General features: G+C 50.5%; 2 protein-coding genes across 2 annotated transcripts; one reads left to right on the top strand and one right to left on the bottom strand.

The window, feature by feature from the left end:
* Positions 1-2,696: 2,696 nt before the first annotated feature.
* On the top strand, positions 2,697-9,773 carry LOC100901093 (uncharacterized). The gene is made up of 4 exons (XM_003737460.1): positions 2,697-2,872; positions 4,264-4,457; positions 8,179-8,364; positions 9,038-9,773. Exons 1-4 carry the CDS (start codon positions 2,851-2,853, stop codon positions 9,227-9,229), a joined length of 594 nt encoding a protein of 197 aa, XP_003737508.1. The 5' UTR covers positions 2,697-2,850; the 3' UTR covers positions 9,230-9,773.
* A 420-nt stretch (positions 9,774-10,193) lies between these two features.
* On the bottom strand, positions 10,194-17,931 carry LOC100902959 (lysine-specific histone demethylase 1A). The gene is given in 18 exon segments (XM_029111136.1): positions 10,194-10,370; positions 10,505-10,700; positions 10,851-11,005; positions 11,129-11,366; positions 13,257-13,391; positions 14,427-14,609; positions 14,692-14,811; positions 14,931-15,199; positions 15,332-15,538; positions 15,647-15,746; positions 15,873-15,988; positions 16,088-16,226; positions 16,320-16,480; positions 16,621-16,770; positions 16,904-16,972; positions 17,085-17,213; positions 17,349-17,471; positions 17,599-17,931. Coding segments are annotated over 18 exon segments (3,000 nt in total).
* Between the last annotated feature and the right edge of the window lie 1,545 nt (positions 17,932-19,476).

Below are 19,476 nucleotides of genomic sequence, written 5' to 3' on the forward strand. Positions count from 1 at the left end.
TCCCGATGCCTTCTGAACAAAAAAGGCACGGGGGGCTTAGCGTGCCAGAAACCTCGGCGTGTCTCGCGGGTGCGTTTGCATTCGGCCGATATTCGACAGGGTGCGTGCTTCTGACAGGTTTACGCTCCGAGATGCTCGTAAATAGCTCAGTCCGATAGTAGAAACGGCGGCTCGTTGTGGAGCTCTAAATCTCGCGATGTTTCTAACGTCCGCACCCGGAACACGTACATATGTCTTACCGAAGATAACCTTGAGGTTTTCTACACTGAACCCCGCGCTGAGTACCGTCAGCTTTCGCCCTTGAAGAGGTTCCGATGGGTCGGCACCAAAATGGTCGACTTTCAGGAGAGAAGTATTGTGATGATAATGACGATAAGAATATAATTAATTCTATATTGGGTCTATTTAGAAGAAAATGGAGGCGACAGCGACGGCGCTAGGGAGGAATTCGGTGTCGTTCAACGGGATTCGTTTAGTTATGGCTTCGACGCCCGAAAGTGGTAAGCCGGTCAGTCAATCAGCCTGACGATTCATGTCGACGCATTCAATTGCTCAAGCTGACGATCGGTGAGACTGTCGATCGATCTTCATAACTATCGATCAATCAATCAATCATTTAGTCGGTGAGCCACGGAAGCAACGTTCGAAATGATGAAAGAAATATTCCACTGATCCGATGAGAAGTCCTCTGGAGAAGAGAAAAGAAAAATATCCTGCTTACGACATTGTTAAAATAGTTTCGCATTGAACCGCCGAAGATTGTCAACAATTTTTCGTCGTTGCTCTTGTTGTCCGAAGCTACTGCCGCTACCTTGACGATACGGGTGAATGATTGAGCGAAGATTTGACGCAAGCTTTCCTCCGTTCACCCTCTCGATCAGCAAAGCGTTGGATTGAGTAGTCTATTACGCGATCGTTTATCCGCTACAGAAACGTCGGACGAATCAAGCCCGCGACGAACACGAAACTCGCGTTTGTCGCCTATCGTCCGTGACACGAGCGAGCTCGCCGAATTTCCTCGGGGATAGCGAGGCTCTTCGTCACGCTGGTGGGCCTTATGGAGCTGGTGGGTCGTGATTCATATCGGTGACGTCGCCGACGCAAGGTTGTTGTTTCCGATTCCATTGATGCCGAGCAACAACTCCCCCATCCGAGAGACTCAACTCTCGGCCTCTGGGGTCTGGGGTGGACTCATTGCCTCCCATGAGATTATCTATCCCGCAAAGGCTTCGAGAGCCGTTTTGGATAAGATTTCTTGTTGTCCAAGCGAGTAGTTTACCACGTGCTTCGTGGCACATAATTCGAAGCGAGAGAGTTTGAGGGAACTTTTCTTTGAATCCCAAATAGTCTCGTAGGGTCGACAGGAATCATACCGATTTTCACGTCACGGGGAGGTGAAAAACGGGGGAAAAACACATCCATATTCGACAACCGTTCGAATGTCGGGGTGGTAAAAAAATGTTTATCCACGCCCGAAATTGATATCCCTCCCATTTTTAGAAAGAGCGAATGCTTTTTTAGGGATATTTCGAAACATACCCTTTCGGACTTTCTGTCAATTGGAATTCCGACGTTTAACGATAGCAAGGTCGATTGGCCGCCTAGATAGTTCTTTTCTGATCAATGCCGGCAGCCCAAGATGGTGAGAAGATATATGGGAGACGAGGCATGGACGCCTCGACTTCATTCGACATCATGCAAATGATGTCGCGGTGAGATGACAATTGTCAACATCCTAGATAAACTCAGTCGCTCGGACATGGAATACTGACAAGACACTGCGAATGAAGATGTTCACTTCTCACGACGGTCGAGCTGTGAAGTCGAGTCACGTCGGCTCGCCCAGCTCATCACCTCACAAACTTTACCTCGCGTGACAGCCATAAGCACGCGACTGTGGATAAGGTCGATGCATAGCCGATCCGGCAAGGGAAGTTCTTGGGGCAGGAAATGAATCAAAGAGAACCCCTCCTCCCCTTCGCTGATTAAGTCTCAGGTTCGGGACTCTCATTGTCAGAAACGAACCCGAAATCGCGGGAACTGAACATGACATTCGATGGAAGCCGCCTCCGTATTGTCTGGTTGCGTAATGGGCGAGAGCGCCGTCAACGCTGACGCCTGAATGACTGCGACAACAATGTCACAGCTGCCGTCATCCTCGGTGACATTTGGTACGCGGCCATATGTCAGAAATTATTCCCCTCTGCTGGATCCACCGATTAGCTCCCGCTCTTCGAAATACGAGGAGCTTCTCGCGTCCCGAGACCTCTTTAGGGTGACAGGCAGTCGCTCATCCGAGAACGCGAAAGTCTCGAGGATGAATCGCAGTACTTATTGAAGAATTAGGGAGTGACTCCAGCCTCTCTCGAGAGATACCTCAGTACTCTGCCGCTCGACGAGAGGGATCCACCAGTCTGATACGAATTATCTTTTATTCTGTTGGGAGCTTCCCGTCGAATGATTCTCTCAGAGCTCCACTGGCTCCGCGTGCATGGATCTCGATGGGTTTGAGTATCCTGGCGGAGAGCGAGACCCGTCTCAAAAAGACTTAAAACCAGGACCCTCGCTCACTCAAGAAACATTTCGTGAAGAAACGCGGTCCTGTATTCTTGACTTCGAAATCACGCCTAGGTCACGTTTTAGCGCCGTGTAATGCGCGTAGTAGGCGATCCTGCGCATGCGCTCTCTCTGCTTTTGTCAGCTGACGTCGAGGCTGGCAGCGCTTTGTCTACCGTGGATTGTCCACTGATTTGCAATAGGCCTTTTTCCCTGATTTTCGGAGCCTTTAGCTTCGCATCCGATGTTGAGAAGGTACCCGACACTCTTATGAAGCCGTGAGTGACGTGCATAATGGAAAACAACACGAAAATCGGTGAGCGAGCCTTTGTAAAGCGCTTCGAGAGCCTAATCCGCAATACCCTCACTCGGCAAGAGCGAGCTCGATACATCTACCGTGGAGTCGTAAGAACAATGATCGAAGGAAACTTTTCCCCGCTCCGAGCGGCATCTCGCGCGAGGGGAACTCCACACCCGCGGACTCGAGCCGGGATGTCCGAGTGAATGACTTTAGGATTAAAAGAAATCGAGAGTCGGATCGGGATGACTGGAAATTCTCCGTGAACAGCGCCACGACGATCCGGGAGCGGGATACGCATGCATCAGGTCAGAAACTCGCCTCGATCGGAGCTAAATCGGAAAAATCGAGTGATCTGGGTGGGCATGATTGAACGGAAATCGGTGAAGTTCTCCGGAAGGTTCGAGGGAAGGAACTTCGAGGAACGGAGCGCGTAATTTCACTTCAATCAGTCTCCCCGCTGCGGTGAAATTCCCATCTCGATAATAATTGTGAGTGAGACAAACGCGCTTCAACGAGAATTCGAAGGAAAGTCGAGATGCTTGTGAAAATTCACAGTGCGTCCGCAGAAAATCGAGCTAACGGGCGTTCAGTGCTCCCAGCTGAGTCGCCCGATGGAGTCGAATGCCTGCGCGGTGAACAATTATTGTGAAACGAGTTGGGAAAAATCAAAATTCTGTGCTGGGAATCTGTTTGACCTGATCCATCACGGTGTAGTTTCGCAAGTCCCGCGTAGAGTCACGTAAACGCAGACAAGAACACGAAACTCTTTTGTTGCCTCAGCCCTGAATCAACACAACAGAAGTCTATCGGGACTATTTTCATTCTTCCCTACCGTTCAGACTCCGCGGATCAGGAGCGTGAAATCTGCGATCGGCAAAGATAGTTCCTCGCTTCCCAATGATTCCTCAGAATTCTGCGTCATATGTTCTGAGACAGAGTCGATCTGTGCATGGCTCATTGTCAGTTCATTCCCTCCCTTGGGACTCTAGTGGGATACATCTCCGCCATGAGAACCGAGTACCTATCGCGGAAAAAAAATTCCGCGCGAGGCTTCCTTGTAAGCCGTTCAGGTATCGTACAGAGGTATTCCGGAGTTTTTCGCCCCCGTCATCGTCCAGTACTCCTGTACTTTACCGCGATGTTTCTGTGAGCACCACATAGCGATTTGCGGCTGCGTTTCTTCCTTATTCGACGGATATTTCTTGGAGCGATTCTGCAAACGATCTCGTTAGCGCACGGTCAATCGAGTGGTCTGCGAGCGTTTGTGAGTCAAACGTTTCACTTGAATCTGATTAGCAATGCCGTAACGCTCAGATAGTGCAATCGCGTCCGCAGGTTCGGGCGAAAGGCCAGGACTCGGAGATCGTCTTAAAATGCAGCTAGACATCTTCTCATAATCGTTTCAGGATTCCCCCACCCGGATCTCGCGGGAACTCCCAGAGTCGCTCCGGCCGTCTTCGACTGGGACATGACGCGCTACGCTGGAGTCGCCGCCGGATGCGTGTGCGCTCTTTTCGTTGTCGCGTTTCTGTACTCGTGCGTTATTTACCGAAGGCGTCGACGAAAAGCTAAAGTGAGGAGACACGTCAACATGATGCAGGTGAGTCTTGAATAATTCCATCCCATGCAAAACTTCTTCCGGAATCCAGAAAAGGGCTTGTCTTCCGTCGAGAGCCGCGCGATGAATGAGTACGTCAGCAGATTCTCGGCTTCGGTCGCGGATGTTTACGCTGACCGCTCCTCGTATAGCGAGCGGTGAGCCATACACATCGGCAATGCGATCTGAAGCCCAATCCAGTTCAGCCCCTCACATGATGCTCGGAACATGATCATTTACGGCGTGGTGATGATCAGAAGTTGTCAGATGTTTTTCGGGAGCTTCGCGCGTGTGGATCTGATTTTATGGATCCGAGCAGAAAAAAAAATGATTTTCCCCAGGGAGCAGGGTCATTACTCCGCCGGAAACAAATTATTTCTTCGCGATTCCGATACCGGACTAGGGGCCGGCAAGCTGTAAATCGGGCAATGACACGGGGACGATTGCCCGGCGTAATTTCATGATGTCTGCGAAGATGCCATAAAGTTATACTTCATTTGGGGTAGAAGACCCCAATGTACACACATGCAACTACTGCAACTGCTTTGACAAGCACTACAACTGCTACGACAACTGGTGTAAGTTGAAGGCCGCTCTCTTCGTAACGGCGCAGCATGTCGTTCCATTGCCCGGTTGCTTAAGGCTAGCCGAACTCTCATTCTTGTTTTCGTCTCGGTGACATCTTCGTTCGTCGTAGAAGGCGTCGCTAGCGTTAACAATGATTCGAGAGGACCTTGAGAAAATCGTGAGTTAATTGCTTTTCGCATATAATCGCCGCTCGTACGAACGCTTATGGGCAGCCCCTGACCAGCGGATATTCGGATAGACCCCAGAACGGCTTAAGGGACGGACAGACTTGCGCTCATTAAGGAGGACGCATTGTTAACACGAAGCTTGAAGTCTCCACGTGTATGCTGTAAGCTCCCGGTAGCCGGGCCGAGCCGAAGTCAGGCCAGCCGTGATGGGAGGGGTGTGCGGTTCGGGCTCGGAAAAACAAGAGCTCTTATTTGGCGTGAAAAATCAATGAAACGCGGTAATCGTCGATGAGGGGTTTTTCAAATGCGTTTCGGAAGCTCTTGCACAATGCACCGTTCGGGAATCGTGCGAATGCCGCTGCCGTATTGGGTCCACCGAGGGATTCTGACCAAGTTGTCCAGAACAATCGGCCCGAGATTGAATTTCGAAAGCGATTTCATATGCGGTGGGTGGATCCATCAATCAATCGGAAATGCGATTGGAAGTGCTCTGCGTCGCTCCAGAGAGAAACTGCTGTCAAACCCCGCTCACGGGGAAAATTCCGCAAAGGGGAAAAACTCCGGAACGGTTACTGACGATTAAGGCGCTCAACGTGCGGAGAATCACGTCGATTATGACTTTGGATCGTCCGACTGACGTACTCAGAAAAGTTGGCCATTGTGATTTTCAATCTTTATTATATTCTTCTGTGCTTCCCGCCTCGCGCCGGAAAATTGATATTCGGACGCGCTGTCGATCAAATTTCGCCGGCGCTGCCGCATGCATTCACGTAATATCTGTCATCGACGTTCGGAGTGAAAAGCTCAACTTCTGTAAGTTCAACGGTGGTGAATCAAAGAAAGACCTCATTTGTGAATATAGATGACCGGACCGGTCGGCGGATGAATGAGACTCTCGGATCGTGCTCATGGTCGGCCATTGATTGGTTCGCTGGATGGCTGGCTCAGACGGGCATCCTAGACAATTCTGATGATCTCCCTTTTCCTGCAAGACACTTTTCCAGCCTTTCCACTCGAGCTGGTGCCCCTTCGGCAATGAATCCCACCGAGCTCCCTTCCCATACTAACAAGAGCGTTCTGATATCGAGTAATTTTGAGTATAATTCGGTCAGACCAATGGGAACGATTAAGCTCCGCTAGTTGATTCCGCATCTCGTCTTCCACTCCAGAGTCGGCGTCGTACCCTCCACCCCTCAGCGGTATCGTGCTTTTCAATTTCTGTGAGTTTTTCATGAGTTCAGAGAGTTCACTGGAATCGGATGAATCGAAGGGAGTCTCACGCTTTCGTCTGAAATACGAACGATTGAGATCTTTAATAAAAACCTCGGCGTCCCGGCGCTGTCCGCAACTCAAGGCTCGATGACAAGGCGAGATATAGTCTTCGACATCGGTCCGAACCCTCCGTAGTCGCGCACACGCATGCGAGCCTTCCTTTTTGCTCGCAGTTAACACCCCTTTTGTGTGAGCGAAGAGAATCGAACGAGCGAAGCTGACCGACCAAGTGGCCGCTTGAAGCGGCACAGAACTCACCGAGGAGCATAACTAAAAACAACAGAAGCTCGAGTAAAAGTCCGTTCGATAAAGAAGCGGGCGGCGGCGACGCCGACGTCGGTCGGTCGGTCCGATTGACGAGGTCCCCTTTTGTTCTGGCACGACAACGACAAAGACCGCCACAGAGAGGAGCTTTGCGAGGAAAAAAAACAGCCCCCTTAAGGATCCTTGACAAGTCGAACATCACGACAAACTCGACGAATCAGCGAAACGTAAACCGGATCGAAACACGATCGCCTCTCCCAGAACAGAAAAACAAATCACGCCATTATTTATTATTCTTATCAAGCTGTAAAACATTCTGGAATCTGTCCCAAAAGAAGGCGAACGCATCGATTTTTGCTTGGATCTCTTTCATGAGGCAACTTATCTGTTTGTCGAATCCGGACCCATCCAGAGTGGAACAGTTGTTGGTGAACACGTGCATACATGTGTCAGTCGCATTGTTGAAATACAAAGTAACGTAGCGCGGCGTACAAATGGACGAATCCGTCGAGGTCGACGTGTGCACTTGACTTTGACGCCGCGAACGGATGAAGCTGTGGACCTGAGCGGCGTCTTCAGGGAAATAGTTTTATGCCGGACACAACAACAACAACTGGTGTATCCGTTCACAACAAAGGGATGATGATCAAAGATCGTTCACGACCCGGAACAGTTGTGCATCGCGATGGATACATGGGAGCGACCTTGTCGAGGAAAGTGGAAGGCATGGGAAGCCGTTGGAGCGGTGAAGGCGAATGCTGAATCAATGTATGAATGACCGACTGAGTGAATAGATAAATGAACGGAAGGATGGATAGATGACGACTGAATGTCCGATCGTTGGATCATTTCAAGCACAGAATCATCACACAGACAATAACGTTCATCACCGAGAAAATCATAACAATAAGCTCCATCGGCGCCGTTGTCGTCACCGCCCGGTGGCTCATAGTTTGGATGTTTCCAGTGGGCTTTCGGCATGCATGCGTGTGCGAGTGAGTGCGTTGCGTCAACGTATCGGTCCTCCGACCGGCGGTGTTGAACTTCGGGCAAGGGAGCTGAGGGTGGTTGAACGAGCGGTACTCCGTCGGAGGAAAAAAGTCTTTCTCGACAAAATACTTCCGTTTTCAGGGAAGGTTTCCAAGGCTAGCTCCCCGTAGGAAGAAACGACCGAACGGCGGTCAGAAAGAGCAATGAATGGTGCTCCGTCGAACGAACGACCGACCGACCATCTATTCATAACACTCATGTCGCACGGTCATCAGGCCGAATTATCCATCTCGGCGCCTATTCGCACCCCCATTCTATTCTTGCATTCACGTCCAGACTCGTTGCCTGACTTCGAAGAATTCCCTATCGGATTTCTCGTCTTTCGAATTTCCTATTTCTCGTCTCGGATCGAGATTGAAACGTGCACGTTTTTGAATCGACAGGCCGGTGACGCTGCACTCCACACGCCAATAGGACCCGCTTGGACGACGGATTTGGCATCTCAAGTTTCGCATAGCGCGAATGGGGCTCAACAGATATTCCCCCAACTTGTCTCGTCCCGTCCTCGACAACCATCGGTGGATGGTGCCTTCGCGAGTTCGGGGATAACTCTGAAAGCTGAAGTTCTGGTGAGTTCCCATCGAAGATTATCCTTCTGATCCCCGCAAGAAACTTCTGAATTTCAGCATATGAATCCACTTCGTACTTCTGCATAATCCGATCCACGTCTCGTGTCTCTAACGTGGTACCGTTGCAAGTACCGCGTGATATTTGCTTCAAGCTAAGGCGATGAGTTTCATGAGCAACACTCCCGAGTTTCAAAAGACGAATAGCCAAGCAATTATCCGGGCAGTCGAGGCGTAATGAGTTGTGACTAACATCCTGTTAGTTCACGAGTGACGGATAAAAATGAAAATGTCGTCAGTGAAACCGTGGAATCTTACGTGCCGGCGCCGAAAGCGCCGGACATTCGTGGCTCCGAAGAAAATACTTAGAAGATCGTGGGACAAAGGCCCACCCGGGAAGAAAAAGAGATAAACAAAGATTCGCGGTCTTTTCGCTGACAATGCGAAGTCGTTCACGACAGAAAATCTGATGGGCGTGCGTACGCATGAATGCCTCGCATTGTACGCACGAGGGGCCGTAATTACTCGAGTCGTATCCGAACCTGTGTGCAAATTCAGAGGTCGCAGCTCTCCACCATTCTCTTCCAGGATACCTCAGACCGTAAGCCAGTCGAGAGCCTTCACTCGAAGAACTGGAGAGGGAATATTCGTAATCTCAGACGGAAATAATTTTCAGGATTCCTCATACTACAACGGTACCATCAAGAAGAAGACGAGGATGAACAAAGACTTGGCTCAGGCTATCGCAGCCTTCGGGCTCCCTCGTGGAGGGTTTGGATCGCTCCGGAAATCGAATCGCGACGACGAAGACCGTTTGGGACTCCCCGACAACATGGAAGTTGTCTATCAAGAGAGAACAGCCGTGTGATTTACGTCTCATCCGCATAATCCAATGCTTGTGACATTTTCTTCTATTCCCTCCCCAGCAGTTCCGTCGGATGTCTCCGGCCGCTTCTGGAAATATTCTGAAGCTCGGACACACTCCTCATTTAGAGCTCGGAGATGGGTGCCTATTGTTTTAGTGAGTTCTTGTATTTTGATCACTCATCATGGATATAGGAAACCCAGAAGGGTCTGATCAGGAGACCATGCAACAGCTTTGCATGCTCCTTAGGATATGACAATTGGGTCGACGATAATTTAGAACGCCCTCGAGCTTAGGCCGTGGGGTATTATGCAAGAACCGTCACCAGTGACGTTCGAGCGTCGAATGTTATGGAGAGAGATATCCGTATCGAATGGATACAATGTTGAGTGTGAACAAAGACAAAGCGCCGGTTCCCTCGGCATTCCTTAAATAATTCCTGTTTCCACGAAAATATACAGTTTTTGTTGAAGTTGTTCGGATCTTGCGAACTGCAGCTCCCTCGACCATGTAAATAAATGTTTTTGAGGAGTCGATCTTAAAGTAAGCTGGCTCTCTTCATTCGAACCGCCGTCCCACACGAGCATGTCTTGGATTCGGGCTCCGGATCAGTAGCACTTCGGATCGAAAACTTGAGCAGGACATGCATAAAGGTACAAAGAGAAAAGGAGACAGAGCAGAGAACAAAAAAAATTTATCACCGAGAGTTTCAAGAGTCCTAAGCGGAGTCCTTGACGTCAGTCAGGCAGATTCCTGTCTCCGAGTCTGCAAACGTAGAATCTTCCGCGATTCCTCGATCTGTGAAGGGTGAGACCAGCTGTCTACCGTGTCCATATCGATAATAATCATTCATCTCACAATATCCGCGGGGACAGGAATCGCTCCTCGAGATGACCGAATACCGGAGCAACCTCCCAAGGTTGAATGTAAGACCCTGAATCAATGACTGACGGTCCAGCGATCGAGCTCACCTGCATAATGGCTCGAAATAAGCTCGTCCGTCTCTGATGCTTTTCCTATCGACGCTGCATCCAACATGTGTGTAGGAGATCATCGGTTTTTCCGGTTTCGTTTCATTCTTCATGATGCCCGTGATGACGTACATCAAAGGGTCCATAGCAGGTCTAGGCTTCCTAGGCATGAACTGGGGGACAAGTTGAAGTTTCAGAACATCGTTACCGAAGGTTCTCCGCTAGAAGAGCTACCTAACTCCGTTGCACCACAGGAAAGCTTCGCATTGGGTTCATTCCCGGGAGAAAAACTACGAGATCATCCAACCTGGTAGAGCTTGGTCAGCAAAGTCGTATTCGTATAAAGTTTCGGAACGCTGTCGTAGAGTTCCATGGTCATCCTTCTGTCTTGATAGTCTTCCCTGACGTATATAGCTATCTTGAACGGCGTCACGAACTCGAGGTTGAGGCTGGCAGCTGCTCGTTGTTTCGGATGGCGTTCCTTCAATTGATCGAGGAGATATCTGGCGGGAGATAAAGTCAATCAGCTCCCACAGAGCTGATGCATACATGATGAATCTCGTCGGGGAAAACGAGGAACTCGAATGCCGGCTCGGAAATCGAGTCTGAGAAAACTCGAGAAGAGTACCGATCACGAGCTCTTCTGGAATTACATTGGATTTAGATCCAGAGGAACGGCTTTGAACTCCCGCGTGCTGATGTCGATCATGAAGCCTAAGCTAGAATTGGACCCTCGTACGACGAATGCGACAATCGGCTCGGACTTGAGGTCGCTTGTGGTCAGATACCACTTGAGCTCAACCCGCATCTGGAAAGCGAACGCTTCGACATTGAGGAATGCATCGGCGTCATGTGCAACCAACCCCGAGCATGACATCACCTTCGCTGCTTTTGGGAGATAATTTCAGATTCACCGAGGGAATGTACGCACGAAATTCGCGACGGAGTATTCCGGCTCCCTAACGAAACCAGTAATGCGACTGTGATTCACGCTGATTTCGAACTCTTCCGGCTGAAACTCGCGCGTGAGGAGCTCGGGACACCAGTTCGATGGGGTCTTCGGATTTTCGTCGAACCATGCCGCCGAGAACGAGAACGCCGACGTAACGATCGCCAAAATAACAAGGGTCGCAATACAGCAAGCGATCGCTGGGGCTTTGCTGCCTTCCCTACAAAGTTTTCGATGCCAGTTACAGTAGGTGCTCGAAGGTAGGAGGTTTCTGCGGAGAGAAGCATTTATGGAAAACTCGACTGACATGAAAATCCGGAGCCATACTTTTCTCCCGAGTCAGTGTTGCTGAGCGGGCTCCGGGGGCTCCGACCTCGCGGGGACCTTCCAGGACTCCGGGGGCTTCTTGGACTGACGGGACTCGAGGGACTCCGTGGTGAACTACGACGATTGCCCGGCGATCGCTTCCTACCGGAAGCATGCAGCATCGAGTCTTCACGGTTTCTTGTCATTTCAAATACAACGGCGTCAATACCGAATCATCCAAAGCTCAGGTCAGAACTTCGTTTTAATTTGGTACTTGAGGAGCAGAATGCGCGTTATCAGCGAGTCGGACAGCGGATGAAGTGATGAGCTGCCAGATTCTGAACACTAACGCCCCAATCGGCTTCTTGCCCGCATTATTCAAGGGGAAATCGCACCGGATATTTGTTTCAAGAACATGGGCGACGGGACTCCTCGCAAGCAATCGTTATGGCGCCTAGAGGTCTCTCATCCATGATTCATGCAGTTGGCAGACCCCGGCATTACCACTGTAGAGCGACTCAGCGTCGCTATGGCTATATTTGACATCCTCATCGCTGGATCACCATGCATCTTCTCGCGAGACTTTCCAGTAAATCCTCCGCTACATCGAAAAATTTCCAGGAAGTTGTATGAAGCTACCGTTTCACGTGAGAAGCACGAGTCCAGTAGTCTCGGCCAGTGAGTCTCCATGCTCTATCTCGCATCGACTACGGGAGTGATGTGAGAGATCACCAAGTTGTGATTGGTCGACCGAAAACTGTCGACCCTGCCTCACACGCCGTTCTTCTGATGATCACGGAAAAAATCGCGAAGAACCGTCCTCGAAAATTCTAGGGCCTGCAGGCGACTAGCGATTGCGAACGAGACCTCAGGAATCATGTGGCCGCGGAGGCGGATGACGCTCAGAGGGCTCACCATCAGCAGAGAAGTCGTCGATCATTTGTTCCAGTATGGTGGTACTTTGGAGCTTGGAAGTTTCAGGCGTGCCGACGACTCACTGTAAAACGGAAGCCGATGCAAGTCGAGTGAAACTCCGCGAGGAAACAAACTGGACCATCCCCCACGGGAAGATTCCGATACGGATACGCGCAGCTCTCTCCTGAATCAGATTCAAACCCATTGATCGAGCCAAATCAGAGTAGTGAGTGTAAATAGTGAGCTACTCAGATCATGTCGAATGAAACTGCGACCGTCCAGCTTCTGATGCGGAAATGACAACGCAAGACTTCGAGATACAAGCGTACAAGATGATTCCGCATCGCACAGGTTTTGCTCCCGATCTCAGCTTTCGGAATGAATAATCGTCAATTATCGAGAAGGACACAGGGGGGCTGCGGAGGAGTCTCGGGGAACTTTGCTATGTTATCTGGCTGAAACTCCCGAAGCTGAGAAGAGGACGGATGAATGAAAATCTCTCCCGGGAACGTTCCTGCGTGACCCGTCCCCCTTGATTCCAGCGTAGATCTCGAATCGCCTCCTTATTCTTCCAAACGGTCGAGGGGCGGAGGAGTTCGTTCTGCATCTTGGTGACCAGTGGGTTCAGCTACCCGAGGATGCATCGCCTCGCTGCGGAAAATAATTCCATAATTCAGTTCTTGGGCAGAAACCCGATCGATCGCGGACTTGAATGACGTATATGACCTCCAGAGGGTCATCGACCGATAACTGGTGACTATGACCCAAGGATAAACATGAAATAAGGTGACAGTCGAACTCATCCTCCGATTAATTGTCTTTTGAAGGCTTTCGCGACTCAGCCTAACGCTCGAGCAAGGATGCTGGTGAGAGAGCAATTTTAACTCACGCGGGTTCCTCCGGAGGGAGATCGGCTGCCGGAGGGGCTGCATGATATTCCTCCGACGAAGACACCAAGAGAGCGACTGAGCAGACGAGAGCAAGCGCGACAGATGCGGCGATGGCGCATGCAACCTTGTCGACCCTAGGAAAAATTCATCGAACTCATGAGGGGCGTCCTGAGCGCATTCGAGGCAGCCAATAGATATCTTTCGCAAGTCTTCTCTGGCTACTATAGGAATCACAGAAAAGAAAATAATATCGTACTTTCCCCTCGAATAGATATTGACGAGCGGGTTGACGCTCCGAGGGCTCCGGAGGAGGAATCTGCCGCTGCCCGGCGATGTTGGGACAGCGAAACCAAACGACGACGAGGGAGGATTAGACTTCCCAATGTTCTTTATCATTTCACGATTTCCCTTTCGGCATAAACTTCGTTTCCACCTAATGCTTATCGCTGCGTTGCTCAGGAGTGTCGTTCCGGGAGTTTCGTGAGCTTTTCGTGGAGGGTCATCGAGGACATGACTTCGAGTGAGCTCAGGCTCAGAGGGCAAGGTTCTTTGTCCCTCGCGGGAGGGGCTATCCACTGAGCTTCCAGAGCATTCGATGAATTCGTATCGCGCTTCCAGACCCGGGGATTAGACCATGGCAAACGGTAACAATTGGTCTGAGAGACTACCAGCGGGTCACGTCATCCACACTTCGAGTTTATTCATTTATTCCAGATGTCACTAGCATGAGCGCCATTGATTCGTGGCGGCGCTCCTCCATCTGTTTATACTCACATTCCGTTTGTCTTCAGTCCATGTGTGATTTTCGCATAAATTATTCACTTTCGACACCGAGAAAAACGCCCATAGCGTGCGCTTGTTCTCCACACAAAAAATCGATGGTCACGATCAGTTCTTCCGTCCCGACTCCACGCTAGAGGGACTTCGTTGATATCACGAAATGTCCCCAGTACGACCGGGAACCAATGCTGAGGCTCAAATACATTTTTCGATAATTTCGAACTCCCGAGAAGCGAACAGTCGACACGTTGAGGTCAAGTTTCTCGAGGTATCAGGAAAATCTTCTCCTATCGACGGCGATGGGCGAAGTGACAAATGGTCGCCACTTAGTTGACTTAGGCTCCTAATTTACAAAGATCAGGGATCGGGATACCTAGGCATCGATTTACTGTTTTGGTGTCGAAACGGGACCTAGGAATGTGTCGGCAATCCTCGCGGCCTCGCGGAGACCGCTGAGCAGGGCTCCATGAACCGTACTGAAGTATTTCCGAGACGTGTGTTCCCCGGCGAAGTACAGCCGCGGTTGCTTCGCCGAAGGTGCTGTGGAATAGATTAGGGATTATAAGGACTATCTAATTTTCCCGGATACCTAATTCACCGAGGAATGAACTGCTTGCCACATAACGAATTAGGAAGGGTGGGATGGATATCTACTTACGGTCGTTCTCTGTAGAAGGTACGCAGACCGGCTCAGCGAGCTGATCGAACTCATGTCCGGAAGCGCCCTTGGCCACATAGGAGAAGGAGCCTCGAGCATAAGGATCTTTCTTCCACCTTATCGACGCATTGGGAAGACAAAAATCATCAGATAAAATCTCTCTCTGGGCTGCTCGGATCGGATTGAATCCATTCGCAGTCAGGATAACCTTGACTGTTATTCCATACGCTCCTACCTCGTCACCACGGTATCCTTCGGTTGAGGAACATTACCGAGACCGTACATTCCTTTGAGGACCGCTATGCAGCGTCCTACGATGACGTCATCGTTCACTTCTTCCATGATGTTCGCAGCCTCCCCAGACACGAGAGCCAAGAGTACAGGAGTTTTTGGTGAGATCGTGAAGAACGTGAACAGCTCGCCGCGCGAGGCTGTGGTTGAACCGATGTGGCCGAAGACCGGAAGATGCTGCTCCCAGAATATCTTGTCGAATCCGAGCAGAACCTGAGTCCGATAAATCGACGCCGAGTAAGTTCGCAGGCTCCACAGACGTCCTCAACAGTAGGACTTGCCTCAGTATCATGAGTTGCTGTGATTGATAAAGGGACGGAAGCCGCTTGACTCGGATCCACAAACCTTGTTCTGATTCCCATAGCCCATTTTGTTCACAGCAGCCATTTTCCAGTCGGGGAGCGAGGGGAGGAAACTGACCACATTACTCTTCGACGGGTCTGTCTGTTTTAGAACTCCGAGCGGCAGAGTACACAGTACAGCGTCTCCAGTGAAGGTCTCAAGCGAAGGCGACGCTTCCGCTCCCGGAGACTTCGTGGACTGCGCCAAGATCTGCGGGGAGGAATTCCAGATTAGAATCGGTTGAGCTTCCTCTCCGAATCGTGGTAGGTACCTCCGCGCATAATCGAGAGGAATACGAAACTGAACGATCAGACTCGCCTCTACTCCTTCGTTCGTGTATCGCACTTGTTTGACCGCTGTGCTGAGTTTTACATTCAGCCCTCGAGACATCGTGAGCGGGATCACAGTGAAACCGTTCCTGTTGGGAGAAGGAGATCATTCGTCTGTTCCTATGCATTCCAAAATGAAATTCCGGAGAAGGATCCGCCTCAGCAGGCAGACCATACAATCCTAGTATAGAGCTGGGAGGATTCAATCAGCTCACCTGATCATTTTATTAGAGCCCTTGAATTCTTCGTCCAAGTCCCAATTTCTTAAAGAAAGATCATCGAGTGTGGCCGAATTCGCACTTTCGAGGTTCGCAAAATGCCAATCGAGTACCTGCGGAGATAATTAATATTGAATACAGCAGGCATCGGTTTGCTGCCAAACCTTCTTCGGTGTTGAAGCTCCTTCTCTCGCTACGCCATGGAAACTGACCTGACGATCCTGTGCGCTCAAGTACACGTCGGTGGGTGGGTTCTTTTCTAGTTCTTCTAATTTATTCTCCATCTTCGCGCGCTCCTCGTTCAAGGTCTCCCATTCTTTCACGCATTGCTTCAGGTCGTAGATTTTGCTCCTAGAAGGGGACAAGATTAAATATTCACGTCACATATAATTCTTCCCAAAATGGAAGATAGGCAATACATGGATAGATTTCCTCATGACCCACCTGAAGATGAATTCCTCATTGATGCTGCGCTGACTCTTCGTTTCGCCGAGATCCTTCTGTGCCGCGAAAATTTTCGCCATGTGCTCCTTCAGATTTCGCATCGCTCTCTGATTGGCCTTCATCTTCTCTTGCAATTCGATTATGTTTTTCCAATGATCAACCTTCGAAAGAAGTTCAAATTGTGAGCTATGTGCCAATGCTTTTTCCGAACTCAAAAAAAGCATCGTCTGCGGCTTCAGAACACGCTCAGCACGGAAGGACCTACATACGGGGTGAACCTCGACGGGAAATCGTACGATACCTGTTTCTCTTTGACTCGTTTCTCCTGTAGTTTTATGAGCCACTCCAGAGCTTGGCCCAGAGCGATGGGTTGATTGTTGACATAATTGAAATCGAGCTCTTTGGACAAATAGCTCGAGGCTTCCAAAAGCCGAAGGAATTCTTGGTGGACCTGCGAGAGTTTTCGTAGAGTATACATTAATCACCGAAGACACGTGATTACGTTCAGCTTCCGGAATGTCTCTCAAGTGTGCAAGGAAAGCCACTCTCCGATGAGTGATGAGGTTCAACCGACGGCAACTTACCCTGTGATCTTTTTCCTGCGCCAATTTGTTGCCTGTCGGGTCGAATAATTGAACCAAAGCTTTGACGTCCTGTGGAATACGTTCGCTTGTCAGAAGTGGGAAAGCTGGCCTCATCTCGCCTCATTCCGTAACGATATAAGTACAATTTGATTGAGATGTCGAGATGAGCGGAACTGCTTGCCTGGAGGTCCAAATTCGGTATCTGCTTCGCTAAGACGGCGATTGGGTTTCCGAAAAGCCCGGCGACGACCATTGCGCCGAGCTCTCCGATGTAGTTGTTGCGTTTGTACGTAGCTATCCTCCCACCGACCTATTGAAAAAACCACGCGCCCCCTCGTAATTCGATACTGTAAGTGGCTCGTCAAAGCGAAGTACCTTGAACGAGTCTCATGGACATCGAATCGATGGAGAGGACCCCTCCAAGTTCCGATACAAAGTCACTCACGTAGTCTCGAGCTTCCAGTACGACGACGTCGAAGCCGAAGAACGTCAGCTGCTGGGCCGCTGTGATTCCCGCGATTCCTGCACCTATGACAATGATCCGTTTCTTGTTCGGAGGGCTCGGAACCTGCCGGGGAGAAAGTATCCCGCCTCATTGTAGTTCCCGAGCTGACGCATTTCGCTCGGGTTTTCGTACTCAACCATCGGGGAGTTTTTGAGGCGGACAGCCGTGCATCCGCCAATGTGGTATTCACCTTTATGCGCTCGAAGACGCCGAAATTGATGAAACTCTGTCGTTCCAGGTGAGCGAACATTTTCTGCGCCAGGGGTCGGTCTTGATTCGTAAAAGGCGCTTCCAGTTGCTTGATTGCATTTTCCATGAGGAGTTGATGTTTTGGGTTTTCTAGCCATAGCTGAATGATTCTGTTGCGAATATACACCAGGAGCTTCGTCACTGTCGCGGAGTTCGTTTTGAGAACGTCAGCGAAGAGAGCGCTCTCTTGTGCCGTCAGGGTTTCATAAGGCAAGCGCGATTGAAGCGCCGCATACTGCAGAGGGGGCAGCTGCTCTGGGGGAGTCTCGGCCATCGGGACGGTTTCTTCCGCTCAGCGATCGAGTTCCGGCTCCTTATGCAGCTATCAGCTCGGCTCGGTCCCCTGGAAACGTGCTCCCTCCGTAGGAATCGAATATAGGTTCCTCCGTGATTTCCTTGAGTTTCAACACCTCGATGCTCTGATGGATCTGATACATCTCTTTCTACACCGGTTTGAGAGACACGCCCATGTAAAACGGACGCTTCTTCGCGAATGAGAAACCCCTCGACCCTAGACGACTTCCGGAAATAAGCCCGCTTTACTCAGAAGTTCTCACTCAAGTCGAGTCGGAGATAGCCCAGCCCTCTCGAGACTCGGGAGAGGTTCGCGGGACTCCGAGACTTTTAGGATCCCGCACTTTCCAATCTGATGTTTCGATCCAAGCAGCTATGGATTTTCAATGGCGGACTCCAGACCTAAGGCGTATAGCTACGTACCCTTGCAGGATCGATCGAGATCCTTTGAATCCACGGCACCGGCTTGTGTCCTGGCCAGAGCGCTGTTGTTTCCCGCGTCAGGTCGAGAGCACAGAGAACAAGGATCGTGTCATCGACGATTCAGGTGTTTTCGGGCAGCTGCTCTCGTCTCAGTCCGGAGTCGGAGGTGGGCCTCACGAACATGTAGCACCGAGGAAGAATTTATGATTTTGGAGTTAGCTTTTAAATTCAGTTCTGCGGGTCTTTTTGTTTGGTTACGGGCTCGTGATGATCTCTGCCTGTCTCTCTCCACGCGACTGTCAGTCAGCATGGCGGAGGAGAGATTCGAACTCGTGGCGCCGTGAATAGCCGTCGTCGGTGAACGCGGGTGTCGTCGACTCTCGAATGTGAAACTGACTTCTCACTCCTTTGCGAATTCGAGAAAGCTGAATATGGTTCTGAGCGGGAGGTCCTGCTCAATCACATCCTATGAGCCATCGCCGTGAGTCTAGGTTCTGGATCGTTAGGTTCCAGGTCCCAAAGGCATCCAAGCCGTGGACCCTCTATGCATCCTCATGTTAGATCCGGGAACCCTGCAAACCCCTTCCCATAGGACCCCCCAAGATCGCCGTGGACCCTCGGGGCTCCAGAGGGACCACTTCGAGATGAACCGGTCTAGCTGATAGTCCCAGTTGTATCCCGTACATCCTGAGCGCTATTCGAACAGTCCAGCTCCTGAGGGCGCCTATCAAGAATCCTCTGAGACAATTCATGGGGAGCTCTCAAGGCAGTAGATCCGAGCTACAATGGATGAGGAAAAAATCAGGGATATTTCAACTCCACATCGGAGCCCATTCTGACCTCATGGGCGACTCGAAATGCTCCGGGGTCTCGGAACGCGCGACCCGAGATAATATTGGTGAAACGATGTTCAGCTGATTGCTTCCTGGGAGAGCGCTGGTTCGCTCGATGGTCTTGTATGGCCGAAGTTTTGCTGGGAGAATGACGAGCTTCCGCTCGTTCACGACGTCGTCCTCTTCCGGGAATCAACTCCACGGAGAAGTCTCGTCGATGCCGCGAACTCTCTTTCATTCGGGTACGTGGGGATCACGGCGAGATTGCT

Source organism: Galendromus occidentalis, unplaced genomic scaffold, assembly GCF_000255335.2.
Source record: "Galendromus occidentalis unplaced genomic scaffold, Mocc_1.1 scf7180000075558, whole genome shotgun sequence".
Taxonomy (NCBI): domain Eukaryota; kingdom Metazoa; phylum Arthropoda; class Arachnida; order Mesostigmata; family Phytoseiidae; genus Galendromus; species Galendromus occidentalis.